Consider the following 19,915-nt stretch of genomic DNA (forward strand, 5'->3'; position numbering starts at 1 on the left):
CATTTCATCCATCACTCATACCATATTCTCTGAAATAACAAGATTAATATTAGACAACACGGGGATTTTGCAGATGAACTAGAATAAAAATGTTTAAAATACTTAGAATTTCAAAACAAAGCACAGATCAATCGTGAGCAAAGACTGCTGCTCATCCATATTGTGTTTGTTACAGCTGCCCCCAAGGTACCTAAGCAACATCCAGGAAGCATTCTCAACTGACTGTGCAGGCAAGCCTATAGAAGGTTGTACCCTGTATCGCTTTCTACCTACCTCCAATGTTATCTCAGCAGGTTTTATACTCTCAAATACTCTTGCATGCCCTGATGTAACTGGTGTAGCACCTGAAGCATGTGAACTCCCTAGTTTTACGCCTTGAAAATATAGTTTTCTAAGCTGAACCACTTTCTTCACATTACGTCAGAAACATGAGCAGAAAAGTATGCAAACAACACATATCACTTGAAGTCTCCTAGGTATCACCAAGAGAAGTCATCAGACCAAGGCTACTTTGAACACTAACAACCTATACCACTTGGTCCAACAGTCAGGTCCATACATTTCTTTGATTCAACAGTATAGACATATAGATGTAAGCTTTAAAAATGTAGTCCAGTTCCAATCTTGAACTTACTTCTTTGAGAAATGTGTGAGTCAGAACTAAGATTCCATCTTCTTTTGTGCATGAAATATTCACTAACAAAAATGGGTTAAGTACAGGAAAACACACAGATTTGATATTGCTACTGCTCTTGTAGGGTCACTTCACCTACCAAAGCCTTTCATAGGCATCAGGCTGGCACTGCTGGCTCTCTGCCTTTTGCTCCCTACCCTATATTTTACAGGTAGTTAGAAAGTTCCAAGTGAGCTATGGCTTTAGGCAAGTAACAGGCTCTACTTAAAAACTATCTGTGATCTCCTCTCCTGCATTAGCCACAATTTTCTTTTCTACTATTTGTATATTTAAACAGCAGCTCTCTACCTTGAATGCAGAATCTCAAAATGTAACTTAAATTAGCTGAAAAACTTATGCATCAATGTTAGTATCAGCAAATCTTTACAGATCTGTTTTATAAATGTTTTATCCAGAAGACTGCACTAAAGAGTGTTGTTTTGTTCATGTTGTGCCAGGGCTTACAATGTTTTCCCCAATACCAAACTTTACGAATGATATCCAGCTGAAAGACAGCTTTGAGGCAGAATTGCACTGGGAGCGGGGAAGGAAGGGGGAGACCAAAAGAGAGACCAGAATTGTTTGGAATTACATCTCCTATGTCCTCCGCTCACTTATAATAAGAAAAAGAATCTCTTTCCAAATCAGCAGGCAGCAGAAGAAAAGGTAACAACCATCACTTGGGATTAACACATATATTGGTAATATTTTTAAAAAGCTTAATTGTTAATCCAGTTTGTGTTTTCTTCCGCTGGTATCCCTCACCAAAAGAAACAAAACCACCTTTTCCCACAATAATACACAACCTTAGCACAAAATACCTTCATATACTAGTAAAATAAAACTCAAATGTTCTATGTGAAAGATGAAAAAGTGCTATGGTAAGACTAGATACTTCTTCAAGGACTATCATAGGGTGCTTTAAGTCTAGAAGTCACTTAAGCTACTATACCCATAGCAAATTAGGTAAAATTAAACTTGCCTATGCAAGGATCATTCAGTCTAGAAAACTTTTGCTGGAAGACTACCTTCACTTTTTAAATGGAAAAAAAATAAATAAAAAAAAAAAATCACACACAAAGCATTAAAAGTTTTCCCAGGAGAAAACAGCAGAATTTTTTGCAAGCAGAGAAAAATATCAAGAGAGCCAAGCTCCCTGGTTTTACTGTTCCCATGTGTAACTCTTAGGAAATGCAAAACAAGTTCCTCTCCTGAGAAGTGGGTATGCCCAAAGGGCTAACAAGAGAATCCTACCTGAATTAATTATTCATCAGTGATTATTAATCTATTTTTAAAAGCGAAGATCTGTTCTGGATAAGCATAGTCATATTTATATTTATTCTTTGTATTTTCAAGACAGTTACAATACACAGTGCTTCAGTACAGTACAATTTGGGACTACCAAATGGGAAAATGGAAATGTAATGATAGCACTTTCCATAAGCACATAAATTAAAGGCAGTCACAGGGTTGGCCTAGAGCTCTCATGACTCACTAAATCCTAATGTCCTTCCAGTGAGATTGTTTGTTGTTTATATATTCATTTACAGAGTTCTGATTTGCCCACAGATGATAGCAAAAATTAACTGGAGACAAATAAGCAAATGCTTAACAGCTCATATTTCTGGGCAAACCAGGTAGAAGTTTTTAATGTTCCTTTCTGAGCGATGCAGAAGAGTTTCTCTGCTATGTGTTATGCACATCTCTTGCTTTGTGGCAAACCTACAGGAATATCTGCTTCTGCTTGAATCACACGTCATTTTCAGGACATCAAAGAGACAGTTTCACCTTTTGTTTAAATTCTAATGAGAATTGCACTATACTTCGGGGATGGAAGGACAAGACTTCCCAAATCCAAGATGCAAGCTCTAATTAATAGGATTGTTTAGCACTCCCAGAGCATTTTAAAGTTCCTGCAGAGTGAAACTCTTATTAAAATTCCTATTGCATTTCAATCGCAAAATAGCACAGACATAAAACATTTTCTGTTTTCAACTGCTGCACAAGCCACTGTTCTTAAAACATCACCTCTTGGTAGCGTACTGTAAGTACATAATGTTTTGAAAATGACATATTTTTCATTTTCTTAAGCCTTTGTTTCCTGTTTTGTTTTGGTTTGGGATTTTTTTTTTTGGCTTGGCATTTCATGACACCTCTAAGGCCTACAAACTTTTAAATACATAAATCTTCCAGCTCTCATGTTAGCTCCTTTTTCTTTTTCTAAAGATGATGAACTGTGATAAAAACAACCTGGATTTTCATCTTGGACCTTACAGGAGTCCTGTAGCAAAAGAACAAGGAAAGCAACCAAGGCCTGCCTGACTCCTGTGGTTTTGTCATTTGAAAAAAATAGAAGGAAATAGAATGCAGAAAAACACAAATATCTCCACCTTCAAAAATCCAAGCCACTTATCTCAGAATTTCAGAAAAGCCCTATTTTTAATATTTAATAATATTTTCAGGCCTAAACCTGTATCTATATATTCCCAGTATTTAGCCTTTCTGACAGGAATGGGTCTAATTTGCTTTAGTAAAAACAATAAATCTCTAAGGTTTGTTACGACAAATGGCATTCTTCTCTGAAGTAAGAATCAGAACCTTGTGATTTCTTCTGAATTTCTCAATCTTTTAGAAGGTTGCCTCCATTATGACAAGCTATATTTGAAAGTGACTGTCTGTCCTGGGTTCAGCAGTAGCAGTCATTTTTCTCCTTCTTAGTAGCTAGTGCAGTGCTGTGTTTTGATTTTTTGGCCTGGGAACAGTGCTGATAATGCCGAAGTTTTCAGTTGCTGCTCAAATGTTTGGTCTGGCCAAGGACTTTCTGAGCCTCATGCTCTGCCAGGGAGGAGGGAAAGCTGTGAGGAAGCAGAGACAGGACACCTGACCCAAACTGGCCAAAGAGGTATTCCATAGCACAGCATGTCATGCCCAGGATGTAACGGGAGTGACCCGGAAGGGTTGGGACTGCAGGGTTGGAGGAGGTATCGGTCGGTGCTCGGCTGGGGGGAGTGGGGTGAGTTATTGGTCAGCTGGTGCTGAGGTGCTGTATTCTCTTCCCTTGTTATTTCCTTCATCATTATTATTGTTGGTGGTAGCGGTAGTGATTTGTGTTATACCTTAGTTACTAAACTGTTCTTAACCCGTGGGAGTTGCATTCTTTTCGATTCTCCTCTCCGTCCCTCTGGGTATAGGGGGAGGGCAAGAAGGGGGGGAGTGAGAGAGCAACTGTGTGATTTATGGATGACTTTTGTTTAAACCATGACACTGTCTTACTCCATTAATTTTTTTGTGCATCTTCAGTTGTATCAGGGTTTCTTTTCCTTTTAATTAAAAAACCAAGACCTTATCTCTTCTATTAGTAATTAGGACCAGCAGAGTTAAGTAGGTTAATACTCCTTTTTAAAAAACATCGGCACATTTCCTCAAGTCAGTATAAGAAAGGGCCAGGATAACGTGAATGTGATGGACAGTGGAGGAAATGGGTTTGTGTAGCAGATGCTGGCAACAGAGTAAACAATTTAAATCCTCATAATACTGGCAAAAGAGTATTTCTAGGAGAAAGATGCTGTTATTTTTGAACTGAAAGCATTCCCTAAAAAAGCTTACAGACAAAATAAAACAGCTACCTTGAAGTCCATTTCTAATTGATTTTACTGATTCACCTAAGGTAGTAAAGCAATGCTAAAAATTACTTATCTCAAATTTACATTAGCAACTGAATTTGAAGGGAAGAGGTAAAATCAGAAAACTAGTTAACCTCATCTGTGTTGCAAGGTCAATGAACTCTTAGAAAACAGACAGCCTGCAGAAAGCTTTTCTGAAGACATCATTTTTCTCTGTTGTAAACTAAAGAACCTGCAGGGTGTTAATAAATTGAGTAGAATAGTACATCTTGCTCTTAATAAGATGTTTGTTCAGAAAGCACATTAAAGACTCATTTAAAAGGAAGGTGATAATGCGTATGTATGGTGTCTTAATGATGAGAAATCACACCTTCCTTCTTTTTTTCTTTCTCAGCTCCTTCCCTCCACCCCTTTTTCAGAAGCTGCACATTTTTTAAATTAGTTGCCTCCTCAATAAGTAAAAAGGGTATTAGATGTCTTTTAACATACTTGATTTTCCAGATAAAATGGAAAGCTTGAAAGATTCAACAATGATTGAAGGTGTTTCTTCGCTTTACTCTAAGAGCTTTTTTGGCAAGTTCACTACCAGGGAAGCACTTCACTTCCCAGATGAGAATCTTGCAGTGATTTATATTATAATGTTACACTCCTATACTAAATGCAAGGATATTAAGAGACAATAAATAACCAAAATCTGAAGACTGAAAAATGTTGCAGAAAATCTAGCTCCTCTATAGTTAAACACTTAAAATCCCTGCTTATAGATAATCTTGATTCCAAATGTAAAGGTACCATCTGCAATCTTATCAGCTTCTTAATTGGTTTAAAATTCCTAAAGTGGGAACATATATATATAAATAAAAAAATAAAGTATTACAAATACAACTGTGTTCAAATGAGTAATCACACTGATACTGGGGCTATCCTTAAGAAGGATTACTTTAGATCTTTTATAATGGAATAAAAGCATGGAAGATCTCTCCTATGGTAACCCAGAATTTAGAGGAAGTCAATGATTTCTAAGCTCAAAGACTCACCTGAGTGGCATATTCACAGTGAATTTCTACTTTAAGAAAAATCTCTTCTTCCTAATTACAGAGACCCTAGGAAAGTACGGTGATAGTGTTTTGAATGCTGCAACCACTGCATCTCCTGTCTTATTTTGAGAAAGCACTATTGAAAAACTTACAGAACTGTCTGTTCCTGCAATGTTCATAGGGCATTTTTATGAATCAAAAAGGTATATGTGATTTGATAAGCACCAAATAAACACTGTCGACCCCTAAAATCACTCAATTTTAATGACATTCACTTTTATTTCTGCTGCACCTCACTTCCTACCACTCCGAGTGCACACACAGAGCTTTGTCCCCTCAGTAGAAAGGTGTCAAAGTGCAGTCACTGACAGAAAAAAAATGTGATTTTAACCCTGTCAGTGAGATTAGGTACATTTAATTTATATACAAATGAAAGCTATATGTCACAGAAGAGGAAGTGGCACATAGCCTTTCAGAGAATATTATCCTCTCTAAATCATTCACCATCTGCCCGTCAATTTAAATCAATCATTCAGAATATTTTTTTATCAAATCATAAAGGCTCTAGAAGTGTGAGGCCTTATTCAAAATGAATCAAAGTCAATGCAAGATTTATTTCACTGGGTTTTGGATCAGAGCATTGTGTGAAGATACAGGCAGCTTTGACACTTTGCCCACGTTTAGTGTTGTTAAACTTCCACAGAACTATAGAGTATATATGACTTTACAGGAAAGGATCCCACACGTACTTTGCACCTGTAGGGACTGGTTCCCTGTACCCCGGGTCCAGAGCCAAATCTAAACAACATTCTCACAGATGCTCTTTGCACACAAAAGTACTATCAGAGGAACAAGCCATAAGAGAGCTGTATCCTCTCTCTGATGATTTGAGAGAAAAACTATTCTAGCTTGTTTTTTTTCACAGAGCTTTTCCCTCTTGCAAAAGACAATCTATGTTTACTAATTAAAGTACTAAAGCTGAAAGCTTGGTGTTTTGTTTGTTTTCCAGTTGGGGTTTTTTAGATGCAATGTTTTAGTGTTTTAACATCCACAGAAAATTACAGACAGTTCTGAAAATCTTCAATCTACAAGACACAGCAAGCACAGAGTGATGCCAACTACTGCTCTGATCTTGCAGGTCACCTCTTGGATCAACTCTTGTGATGAGAGATTTCTTTTATCTCAGTTATCCTTTTTATCTTCCTGTTCTTTGCTGAGCTACTTTTCACTGCAGTTTTGTGCAGCCACTATATCTACTAGGGAAAAAAAAATTAATCATATTTTCAAAGCAATATTTCCATGATCTTTTGCTTTACTTTTAAGTGCAGTTGGTACATAAACACCAGCTTACATATTATCCATCATAGCAAATGCTGTCCCTGAAATACCATGGACTCAGAAAACCATCATTTGCACAGAAGAATATAAGCTGACATTACTGGTTAAAACATAAGGCATATTGAAAGTTTTTGCATGTGGCATTTTAATTTGATAAACAATTCCTAATAGTCTGGGTTTCACTCTTCATATAAATAAGTGGATGCTAATAGGCCATCCATAAATCATTCCTTGTTAAAATACAAATGAGATATTCCTTATGTTTATACATGTGTAAGCACAATTAATATTGCAACCCAAGTGGAAACAAAATTGCTTTAGTTAACCAACCATTGCAAGGCAATCAAATGTGGTATCAAATGTAATTTTGGAAGATCCATTTGGGGAATAACAGCAATTATTTCATAAAGAATCCTCTCCCCCTTCTTCCAATTCGCATTTTTTCATGCATCTCTTTGCCAGAAAAGTAACTGGATCATCACAAGTGTCAAAATGTCAAAACCTCCCCCCATTCACTCAGCAGCATACAAGAAAATTCAATCTGACATGGCTGTTTCATTTAGAAATACTGGTTTGTACCTCTGATTTGTAACTGCATTAATCTGAAAACATTTATGTACTTTTCCTTTCTCTAATTGAACATGCAGCTAGGGAATTGGGCAATACTGATGGAGTGGTTAGCAGAGAATGGCATTTCTTTATTTGCCTGATGCACTTTGGATTTGCCTTCAGAAACTTCACAAATATTCTCCAAAAACTCAGTAGTTTTCTAACAGGTAAGTTTTATTTCAGGCTGTAGATGTAAACTACAGTTCAGATATCTTAATTACTTTGTTCTTAATCTGTAAACAGCATGCTATAATTCAATATTAATGTTTTTTTTTCCTTTTTTACTCAGAAGACATTCAGTATTTTTCATTATTCTTAATAACTATCCCTTTGGATAATTTTGTACATTTTAGTAAAATACTTATTAAGTGTCAAAATTATTTTGTTATTTAATTATCAATGCAAAATACCAAACTCCATTATGATCTTTATTTCTGCCACATAGCTAAAAGCTAATGGTAAATATATAAGATACACGATATTAACTCATTTTACATTTTCATTTCTACTCTCAAGACATTCAATATGCACCTGACAAGCATTCATATATTAATTAAAAGAACACATGTAGCCCCCAGTGTCAATCTGTGCATTTAGAAAGCTATGCAAGGGGACCAAAGGATAGGAATACGAATACTTTATCTAACACCAAATATTCTCTGTTCAGTGAATTGCTGGGTCACAGCTTCCTAACTTCAAATTAAGATCAATCTGATATTTCTATGTTCATGGCTATTTTAAGTTTTGGTAAACATGAATATAGTTTCAGAAAAAAAAAACCTCAATAAAATTTCAAAACTTTGGTTTAATTTTTTTTTTTTTTTTTTTTTTTTTAATTATTGATCCTGGTAAGATCATAGAGCAGATCCTCCTGGAAACTATACCAAGCCATATCAAGAACAAGGAGGTGATTTTGAGACAGTGAGCATGGCTTCACTAAGGGTAAATGGCATCTGGCACAATTGTTGGTGTTCTATTACAAGGTTACAGCATTTGTGGAAAAGGGAAGAGTCACTGATGTCAGCTACCTCAACCTGTGCACAGCTCTTGGTACTATCCTGCACAACTTCCTTGCCTCTAAAATGGAGATACATGAATTTGCTGAGTGGACCATTCGCTAGATAAGGAATTGGCTTGATGGTTGCACTCAAATTGTCAATGGCTTGATGTAAAGTGGAGACCAATGATGAGTGGATTTTATCAGATGTGGATTTGTGTTTCTATCAGTGGTTTAGTCCCAACTTTTTTTTTTTTTTTTTAATAAAAGTAAGTAAATTCTCTCTTTTAGACAATTCTGACAGTCTTTACATGAAATTATTCGGAGAAGGACATGGGGGTGCTGGTCGATGAGAAAATGAACATGAGCCAGCTTCAATCTGCGCTCACAGCCCAGAAAGCCAACCGTATCCTGGGCTGCATCAAAAGGAGTGTGACCAGCAGGTTGAAGGAGGTGATCCTGCCCCTCTACTCTGCTCTCGTGAGACCTCACTTGGAGTATTGTGTGCAGTTCTGATGTCCTCAACATAAAAAATGACATGGAGCCGTTGGAACAAGTCCAGAGAAGGGCCACAAGGATGATCAGGGATGATCACAGAAGCACCTCCCATATGAAGATAGGCTGAGAAAGTTGGGGCAGTTCAGCCTGGAGAAGAGAAGACTGTGTGGAGACCTCATAGCAGCCTTCCAGTATCTGAAAGGGGCCTATAAAGATGCTGGGGAGGGACTCTTCATCGGGGACTGTAGTGATAGGACAAGAGGTAATAGGTTCAAACTTAAACAGGGGAAGTTTAGATTGGATATAAGGAAGAAGTTCTTTACTGTGAGGGTGGTGAGGCACTGGAATGGGTTGCCCAGGGAGGTTGTGAGTGCTCCATCCCTGGCAGTGTTGAAGGCCAGGTTGGACAGAGCCTTGTGTGGGACGGTTTAGTGTGAGGTGTCCCTGCCCATGGCAGGGGGACTGGAACTAGATGATCTTGAGGTCCTTTCCAACCCTAACTATTCTATGATTCTATGATTCTATGAAATAAGAAAAATGAGGCTGTGGGACCAAATCTGCATCTTAGATTCTTTCCCTGTACTAGATAATTTCAGAAGACCATATCCAAGGATACTGAATTTTTATTATACCGTGGCATTAACCTGCAAATAAAACCTTTAATGCTTACATGCTTCCTTTGCTGAAAATTATACTCATATTTTGAATAAGGTGTTAGAATAGGCACTCTAGGAATCTTTTGATTGACACATCCATTGTAGTTCTGTAGAGACCTTGGTATTAGGACCTGCCTTCTTTGACCTTGCTCTTTTGCATTTGTTCCACTGAAGGAAGCCCATATATGCTTCCCCGGAAGTAATGCTGGTGATACTTTCTCCTTAAAACTCTATCCTAGTATTCAACTGCAATCTGACTGTCAATGACATTGCTGATCGTGAGCTCTTTAGAAGCAGAAATAGATTGTCCCAGAGAATGTCTGTCTGCAGTGACTTGTGCAATGCTGCTAGAAGGGCTTTTATCACCCAAAACTAAATCCTGGACAAGAAATAAACCTCATCCAGCATGATGTACACCATTCATAATGTGTATCATAATGTGTAAAGTACTATCAGAAGTACTTCACAAACCCTCATCCACAGAAAGTTTTACGGTATATCTTCTATTTTCCATCACAACTATTAGGAATATGAATCTTCCAGTGAAAATTAAGTTTATCACAAAGATCTGTGTGCAAACTAATTTGAACAGGCATTTGTTAAAAAGTAGGCCAGAACAGAAGAAAGATTACTTCTGGCAAAAATGGAACAAATTAAATTATAAGAGGCTTAATACATTTATTTGAAATTTAATTGCATAACCTAATGTCAAGGCTATTATATAGTGTGCACTGTTCCTATCCAAATTCAAGTCAATAAAGCATGAGCTAGGTTTGCAGTTACTTTATTATAAATCCAACAGCTTTTTCTTTTTTCTTTTTTTTTTTATCTGACCATAGTCTTTGCCCGAGCCACAACATTAATATAAAATCACATCTCAAAATTACTTTGAGATCACTCCATGGCAATGAATTCTGTTAAGACCAGAAGACTCTCTGGTATGACTAACTTCTACAGCAAGTAAAAGGCAAAAAGAAAACCAAAAGCTGAGACAGTGTTGATGTGATGCCAGCGTGCTCAGTAAACAGCAAAATGATTAAAAAGAGCATCTGAGTGTATTCACACTGTTCTGCATTGTGTCCATCAAACTTGCAGGTTTTGTTTTCTATTCAAAACAGAGACAGATTAGCAGTAAAGGTTGCTGTGGCATTCTCATTATTGCGCCCTTATGGAATATGTGCTCTTTTACCGCATATTAGAAGCTGTTCCTGTACTGAGAGCACACTTAAAAGCATTCAGGCCATGTCTAGACACTCTTTACACTCCTAAATGTGAGTTGCTCTTGTCTGAATTATTTGGCCTCACTTTAGGTGTTCGGTTTGCTTGGGCTTTTTTGTCTCTTTGTTTTCAGATGTCCAAGCGTCTGAGAAACACTGGATCAGAAAGGACATTCGTGGTGGCTTTTGCTGGGATAGATTTTATTTTCTTCATAGCAGCTGGTATGGGGCTGTGTTTTGTATCTGCGCTGAAAGCAGTGCTAATAACACAGGGCTGTTTTAGCTAATGCTGAGCAGTGCTTACACAGAGTCAAGGGTTTTCCTGCTCCTTGCACCACCCCACCAGTGAGGAGGTTGGGGGTGCACAAGGAATTGGGAGGGCACACAGCCAGGGCAGCTAACCCCAACTGACCCCAGGGATATTCAGACCATATAGTGCCATGCTCAGCATATAAGGCTGGGGAAGAAGAAGGGAAGGGGAGACATTTGGAGTGGTGGTGTTTGTCTTCCCAAGTAACCAGTACATGTGATGAAGCCCTGCTCTCCTGTAGATGGCTGAACACCTGTCTGCCCGTGGGAAGTGATGAATGAATTCTTTATTTTGCTTTGCCCGTGTTCAGCTTTCTCTTTACCTCTTAAACTGTCTTTATTTCAACCCGTAAGTGCTCTTGCTTTTACTCTTCCAGTTCTCTCCCCATCCCACCGGGGGGACAGTGAGCTGTGTCGGGCTCGGCTGCCAGCTAGGGCTAAACCACAACAATGTCATACAAAACTATTGTGCATTTAACTGTGCACCACTATGATTCTAGTGGATGTGCAAACACAATCTAGGTTTGTAGCAGCATCATGTAAAAGCACCACCTGTTTATATTTTCTGAAGAAACAGGTAATGAAGACATAATAAATGACTGACACAGCAGGGAACCGTAGTCTAAAATTAACAGGCTTATAATTAAGCCGCACAATATTAATTTGGCATGCTCAGTAATAAGGAATTAATGTTGGACATTTTACAATTGTGTCACTTGTTTTTCAGTAAAGTCTGAAATGACTGAAGAAGATAGTTCAGTGTTTTACTGGATTAGGGCCTCTTTTAGCAGTACTAGAATATTGTAGAGATGCAGTTATTAAAGATGGATTCTAAAAAATAGCCTCTGATTCCCAATATAGTCATATAGTCCTGTAGATAACCAAATCCTTCTGTATTAAGCTTTTCCCCCATTTTTTTCTACCATATAAGCAAAAGACAACTTGAAACAATCGTTCCTACGATTGTTTCAGTGCTTTTAACTGATATTAACCATCACTCATATGTCTTTGTAATCAGTCCTTGTATGTCAAAAACAGATGTTGTCTATACACCTCAGATCTACATCCCCCTCTCTGTGAAGCTGTTTAAACCGCAACACTCCCCTATGACCTTCTGAATTTAAAAGTCCACTTCAGTCTCTAGACACCCAGACTTTGATTCTGTTTACTGAATAAAACCAAATCTCTATTCATAGTCAATGTCTCCTTCTGTGGTGAGTATATATAAACAGCATGTTTGTAAGACTATATTTAACATTTCAAAAAGGAAAAATATAAGAATGTTAAAAGGTGAAAAACTGAAACTTACCCCAAACTCATCCCTCCACTGATGTGATGCTTGGTACTTTTCTGCTTCTTTAGCGAGGCGCTGGAGACCAAAGAGAGAAAGGGCATAAATTTTAGTATGTATTGATTCTTCACTTAGCAAAATCTTTCTTTTTGTTTTTTTTCTATATTTAATTTCTATAAATCTACGCATTTTTATTCACTTTGAAATTATGTATTTTTGAGTAAAGATGCACCATCTTATTTCAAAAATGTTATTATTTGTTGGAGAGTAGAAGCATCCTCTTAGAAGGCATTTTTCCTATTTAAATAATTGAAAAGAAATCCATTTTGTCCTCAGCCCCGTGGTAAGCAAGGAGCAGTGCACAAGAATGATCCAATGATGGCCATTCAAATCAATCTCTTGCACAGAGACTTCCACTGGGTTGGTGACATGTCTTTGCAAAAGGCTGTTTGTCCACATTTGTGAGAAGTTTACTTAATTTCTGCATATAGAAGTTGCCATGTCCTGAGCTGCTCACAGCATCCCCCATGCCAGAGCCCTGAGGCAAGAACCCATCCGAAAAGTAGCCAGCTCCCTATGCAGTAGTAGCTACCTGGTATGAATGTAGCTCATGTAGACTCAAGGCATCTCCTAACTTTTGAGTGACTTACTTAATTTTATTACTGTTATTCTATAACCCAACAAAAAATTTAGTAAATGTTTCTGGGGGGTCGTGGTCACTTTCCAACAGAAATAGCCTGACGATGTCCACCAGATAGATAGAGATGAAAATGCTTTACTGTGTAACAACATGTGCACAGTGAGCCTTATGATGCTCTTAACATTCAGATCAACTGCTACACAAAACGAATTGGTCTAAGTCACATTTTCAGTTGAGTCAACTGTCAGCTCTTCCTAACAACTAAAAGGAGTAGATCAGAAAGTTCACATAAGCTGGAACGGCAGAGATGATGCTGTCAGAACCTCACCTCAGCCTCCCACCTCTACCTCAGACTGTGGTCAAAAATAGCTAGATTATGAAGCAAATTCAAGATGCCTGTGCCCTCTTTGGTGACACAAGGAGACACTAATTCTTCATCTCTCTCAAAGAGATCATACCTGCTTACACCTGAGAGATGCAAATGTCAGGTCTTGCCTTCCCTGTTTTGATGGAAGAGTCTCTGGAGAACACCAACAGAGGAGCATCACAACAGCAAACTGACACCTGACGCATCCCATGTTCCCTCTCATTACAATGAAGGTTTAATCAGGTAACATCTCTCTAACACTGTGACCCACTGCAATTCCCTACAGGCTTCTCTAGCAAATACTAAAATACTGAGATTCATATTTGTATAAATAAAAGTATGAGCAGAAATGGTTCTAAAACAAACATGCAAACCAGTATTTCTCCATATTAGGTTTTAATAACTTTTTACTCCGTGTCTCTGTATTTGTGACGTGAAGTTGAAAGCTATGAGATGTTTTCAGTCCTGGTATAAAGATCCATTTAACATCACCTTAAGTGGAGAAAGAACAAAATTAACACGTGACATAAACATTCTGGCTTACTTCAAGGTAAGCACTTACGTCACTTCAAGATACTTACTTCATCCTTATAGGCTCCCTTCAGATACTGGAAGGCTGCTGCGTGGAGACCTCATAGCAGCCTTCCAGTATCTGAAGGGGGCCTATAAGGATGCTGGGGAGGGACTCTTCATCGGGGACTGTAGTGATAGGACAAGAGGTAATAGGTTCAAACTTAAACAGGGGAAGTTTAGATTGGATATAAGGAAGAAGTTCTTTACTGTGAGGGTGGTGAGGCACTGGAATGGGTTGCCCAAGGAAGCTGTGAATGCTCCATCCCTCCCAGTGTTGAAGGCCAGGTTGGACAGAGCCTTGTGTGGTATGGTTTAGTGTGAGGTGTCCCTGCCCATGGCAGGGGGGCTGGAACTAGATGACCTTGAGGTCCTTTCCAACCCTAACTATTCTATGATTCTAAGGTATTTTTAAAAAGCCCTGCAGTCTCCTGGAGAGCAAGGATTCTCAGATGCAGGCAATAAAATACAGATTACTCTGAACTGAGAAACCATGACCAGGAAGAGAGGACTGCAAAAGCTAACAAGGTGCATCTATTCTTATGCTTTTGGAGGATGCCTGACAGCTGTGAGATGGCTCTTCTCCATAAGAGATCACAGGGGCTGATGCCAGATTCAGCTACTGTAGCATGTCAAATTTAAGGTGCTTGAATACACTGTGATTAATCAAGCATCTGCTTAATAAATGTTCCTAGATTCAACAATTATTTCTACCTCTTTTTATAAAACAAAACAAAACAACACAACTTTTTTAAATGGGTAAGTACTGCTCTCTCCCTTGCTGCTTTCTAAATAGTGTGCAGGGTGCCCACAAGAAAGTATTTTTAACCAAACTTTGAAAGATGTCAAGAGTTACCTTCCACTAGATTTCCTTAAACCTTTCAATGAGGTTACCTTTAAATCAAAACAGTTATGGGGGAAGATAGATAAGATGCAAGTGTTATTTAGTCAGTCAGCCTATGAATGTTTCTTTAATTTTTAAAGGGATTATAAAAGAGATTACACACTCACATAAAAAAAAAAAAAAAGAAGCAAAACTAAAAACCCCAAAGCCCAGCTGCCTGTCAACCTCAAAACTGTCCATTTTGAAGGTCTTGTCCCCAGGTTCCAAGTCATCTGGAAAGACAGCCTTTGATGTAGCACAGACTGCAAGAAAGAGACCTGATGAATCTTTATCTGATCTGTAAAGATCAGCTCCCTAGAAGGCCTATTCATCTTCCAACCTTCATTTTTGTGCACATGTCATATCTTTATCTCCTCCTAACCAGCACAGAATTCTGTCAGCTGATGACACAATTACAATTATATTCAGTACAATGAAATAAATATTCTTTTTGTGCTTTTCACTCTAAGTATTTTATCTTGAAAATAATATTTCGCTACCCCTTGATATATAAGGCTATTATAGAATGTGTAAGCTTAGAGTTATTAGGCATCAATACCCTTACAAAGCTTTCTAAAATACCAAATCCATGGATTTTTTAAAGTTATTTTAAGAAGACAAATACCTAGGGAGTACATATCAATATCAAGTTTAAATACCATAATATAGACACATACAACAAACTTCAAGTCCTGATTTTAAAATACAAACCAAATATTCAGTCCTGTTCTTGCCTGAACAGTGTAAAAGCCACAAAGAATATAGTAAAAGTAGCTTTGAAAACAGTTTTCATATATGTATCTGGAATACAAATATTGTTCTTCTGTAGGTTATTATGAATTGCATAAAAAATATGAGAGAGAAATATGAGGAAAAGATTTGGAAAGACTGGGATAAAGTGTCAGAGGTGACAATAGAAGACTGGTACTGTGATTTCACTGCAGCTTTAATATAGGCCAACAAAATTTTAAAGGAAACAAATGCACTTCTGTAAGCAATTTTTTACTTGCTTTTAAAAGTATTCTGATCACTAACACTGTAGCATATGAGTTTCCAAGAGAATTCATATTTTCCTACCTCAAATAAGAACTTGTTTTCTATGCATTGCTATATTCCATTATGTAAATACCATCATCCTCAGTATAAATGTAACCAGAATTTTAATACTTACACAGATTTTAAAAGATGGTGACCAACAGTAGGGTTTTGGTTTGTGCTTATCGCTAACCCTAATGAGCACACACAATTTCAATATTACAGAATTTCCATATGCATATGGTATGCATGTGGTCCAGCAAGGAGTAGGGAGCTGGACTTAGTGATCCTAATGGATCCCTTCCAACTTCAGATATTCTATGATTCTAAGATCTGCAGTGTGATTTTATTTCATGTATTTACACTGCAGTGTTACAGCCTGTCTCCTACTCCAGCATCTTCTGTGCCACATGATGGCAATCTGATCTGAAGCCTGTTAATGAGGAAATCTGAAGCATATAAAGTACCAAACAAAAAGTGTGTTTATAATTGCTCTCCTGTGTGCAACATAGACCTCATATGACATATAACCCAGTTACTCTTTGGAGCCAGTTTCACTCTCTTCATATGAGGCAGGAGAGGAGTCATAATGAAAAAGAGTATGTTACAGGCCTACTGAAATTGTGGAATTTATGAAAACACTCTTCCTACAGATTACTGGCCTAAAATTACACATAATCTAACACAATCAGAAATTAGCTTTTTAAAAACAAAAAAAGCTGATGTTATTATACTCTGGACCACAACTCAAAATAACACCTCAAAGGTTGTTTTCCACTCTTAACCATTACCAACAGTATAAATGGATAGGTTTGGGTTTTTTTCCTAATCTAGCTATAAATTACAAAATTCAACTGAAGTTAAAAATAAACAGGGAAAATCCTATTTTCTGTGCTTGTTTAATGCATTTCAAGCTATTTCTGCTTTGTTCACATGAACAGTGATTTTATTTCAGACTTTATCAGGTTTTTTTAAGAAGATGACCTCATTTCCAACACAAGGCTGTCATGTTCGTGTCGTGGTTTAAGTCCAGTCAGTGTCTCAGAACCACACAGCCGCTCGCTCACTCCCCCTTCTTCCTCCCCAACGCTCCTGGAGGGATGGGAAGAGAATCAAAAGAATGTAACTCCCATGGGTTGAGATAACAGTCCAGTAACTAAGGTCTAACACAAGTCACTACTGCTACCACCAATAATAATAATGATGAGGGAAATAACAAGGTAAGAGAATACAACCTCTCCTCACCCACCGACCAATACCCGGCCTGACCCAAGCAGTGATCTAGCCCTGCTGGGTAACTGCCCCCAGTTTATATAGTCAGCATGACATGCTGTGGTATGGAATACCTCTTTGGCTAGTTTGGGTCAGGTGTCCTGTCTCTGCTTCCTCCTGGCTTCCCCTCCTCCCTGGCAGAGCATGAGACTCACAAAGTCCTCGGTCAGAGTAAACGTTACTGAGCAGCAACTAAAACCATTGGTGTTATCAGCACTGTTCCCAGGCCAAAAGTCAAGACCACTGCACTGCACCAGCTACTAAGAAAAATGACTGCTACTCCTGAACCCAGGACAGTATGCTAAAAAGAAACATAATGGAAAAGAATTCCTATCACCTTCCACATATTTAGAAGATAGAGCTTTAAAGGTTTTTCTCTGTTGACAACTATAGTGTTAATACTTTTTTACGATTCATGATAACCTTTATTCCCATTGTTTCATTAAATGAGTGAGGGAAGAGTCAAGCTAATTCTCCACCGAGAGATTTTTCCCTTCTAGTGGTTTTTCAATTCCAAAACATTAGAATGGTATGGTATGGTATAGTATAGTGTAGTGTAGTGTAGTGTAGTGTAGTGTAGTGTAGTATAGTATAGAATAGAATAGAACAGAACAGAACAGAACAGGGTCATTAAGGTTGGAAAGGACCTTAAGATCATCTAGTTACAACCATGGGCAAGGACACATCACACTAACCATCTCACGAGAGCAGAGTAGAGGGACAGGATCACATCCTTTGACCTGCTGGTCACGCTCCTTTTGATGCAGCCCAGGATACGGTTGGCTTTCTGGGCTGCGAGCGCACACTGAAGTTGGGTCATATTCATTTTCTCATCAACCCCAAAGTCCTTCTCCGCAGGGCTGCTCTGAATCTCTTCTCTGCCCAACCTGTAGCTGTGCCTGGGATTGCTCTGACCCAGGTGGAGGACCTTGCACTTGGCATGGTTAAAGTTCATACAGTTGGCATCAGCCCACCTCACAAGCATGTCAAGGTCCCTCTGGATGGCATTCCTTCCCTCCAGCATATCATGAACCACACAGCTTGGTGTCACTGGCAATCTTGCTGAGGGTGCACTCAATCCCACTGTCCATGTCACCAACAAATATGTTGAAAAAGACCAGTCCCAACACTGATCCCTGAGGGACACCAGTTGTTACTGGTCTCCAGCTGGACATTGGGCCATTGATCACAACTCTTTGTGTGCGGCCATCCAGCCAGTTCTTTATCCACCGAGTGGTCCACCTATCAAATTGATGTCTCTCCAATTTAGAGACAAGGATGTCATGAGGGAAGCCATTGGTTAAAAAGGATCAATGGGAAACAAAATCTGAACTAAACTTCAGATTACAGTATTCCATGTGAAGTTAATGCTTTCTAACATGAGTCATCATATTGATTTTAATATGGAAAACTGGAATGGGGAGACCCTAAATTAATAGATCACACATGTGGCTTTTGACATCTAAAATGTTGTGTCATAAAATCATCTATCACTGAGAAAACTTTCAGGTAGTCAAAAAGGATAAAGCCAAAAGACCATTTGGCACAGTAACATTTCTCCACTAAATAAAAGCAGCTCTTCTCTAAAACATGAATTAGAAAGAGCTCTTATCTCCTGTTTTTTGTTTTTTTTCTTTCTCTTATTGTGTGGATTTAAGAATTTAGCTAGTGATATAAAATTATCTGATAAATTATCATATAAATGAACTGCAGGTGCTGGAGGGCACCTTTCTGAGTAACAGAGAATAGGACAAATCAAGTAGACCTACAATGACAACCAGAGGGAGGACAAAATCATTTTCTATGACTGGAGCACTGAGTCCAGTCCATGACGTATGAAATATGGTTTGTGTGGAATACCTTACAAACTTAATAACCTTCAGAATGAATGTACAAAATAATTGTGTTCAACTATTATTAAAAAGCAACAAGGAATGCAGGAAATTTTCAGCAGAAGTTAAAAAAGCAGCATTTTATTAAATTCTACAATTTCCCCATTTATGGGGAGAAGGAGGGAGGAAGAAAGTTCAGTTCTCAAATCTGAATATATGTCTAGGATTTTTGCAATTGTTGGAGTTCAGAAGCTGGGCAATATTATGACAGCTTGACATTGCCAAGAAATGTTTCAGTAGACAAGTGTAGAGATAGAGAGAACTGTAGATAATAAAGGTATGAAGAAAAACTATCATAAAAGAGGAGTAAGAAATGGTCTGTCAAATGCATCTTGACATCCAGCAGTGAAATTTTGCTAGAGCGGTGTATAGAAACAGCAAAAGACTGCTTCTTTCAGCATGTAATTTATCTTCCTCCTTTGCAGAGGTTTCAAACCCTTACAGCTTATTACATTTTCACTCTAGTAATTCATATGCCTTAAATGCAAGTCACATTAGTGTTATATTTTCAAACAAGCTCAAAGTGAAGGACACACGCAGAAACCATTAGACTGAAACTACCAATTGCACCATTACACCACTAGCTCCAGTTCACTGTCTGCCTTAGGAAACTCTTTTAAGATTCACAGATGAGCTAGGAACTTCACAGGCATGATTGGAAGATGACACGCATATTGAGTAGGCAATGCCTTGTTACCCTGATTTTCAGCTGTAGTGTATGTGTAGTTTTTAGCAACCTAGGGTGAAATCAGGACTACACACACTGATTTAGAAATATCAAAATTAACCTGCTCAAAAACATGTGTTCTGAAATTTCAACAGTGTAATTTTCCTCTAACTTACAAGAAAAACCCCAACTTTAACTTAGGTGTAGCTGAGCTTGTTTCACAGCTCCTTTAATATCCCCTCATTAAGTATCCAGTTAAAAAAGAAAAAAAAAAATACAAACCTTCACTGCTAAAAATTACACGTCAGCAATTACACAAAAATCTGACTAGGATCTAAATA

The 19,915-nt window shown here is 38.0% G+C and overlaps 1 protein-coding gene across 6 annotated transcripts in view; it reads right to left on the reverse strand.

Annotated features, from left to right (window-relative positions):
* The window catches only part of CACNA2D1 (calcium voltage-gated channel auxiliary subunit alpha2delta 1), a 392,282-nt gene that overhangs the window by 200,763 nt on the left and 171,604 nt on the right, over positions 1-19,915 (reverse strand). For all 6 annotated transcript variants that reach the window (XR_010610021.1, XM_065667215.1, XM_065667227.1 and 3 more), the window contains exon 4: positions 12,267-12,326. Coding sequence is in view for 5 of the 6 variants with exons in the window: in XM_065667215.1 (XP_065523287.1) it covers positions 12,267-12,326 (60 nt within the window). In the remaining variant the exon portion in view is untranslated. The remainder of the gene's footprint in view (positions 1-12,266; positions 12,327-19,915) is intronic.

This window comes from Lathamus discolor, chromosome 1 (assembly GCF_037157495.1).
Source record: "Lathamus discolor isolate bLatDis1 chromosome 1, bLatDis1.hap1, whole genome shotgun sequence".
NCBI lineage: Eukaryota > Metazoa > Chordata > Aves > Psittaciformes > Psittacidae > Lathamus > Lathamus discolor.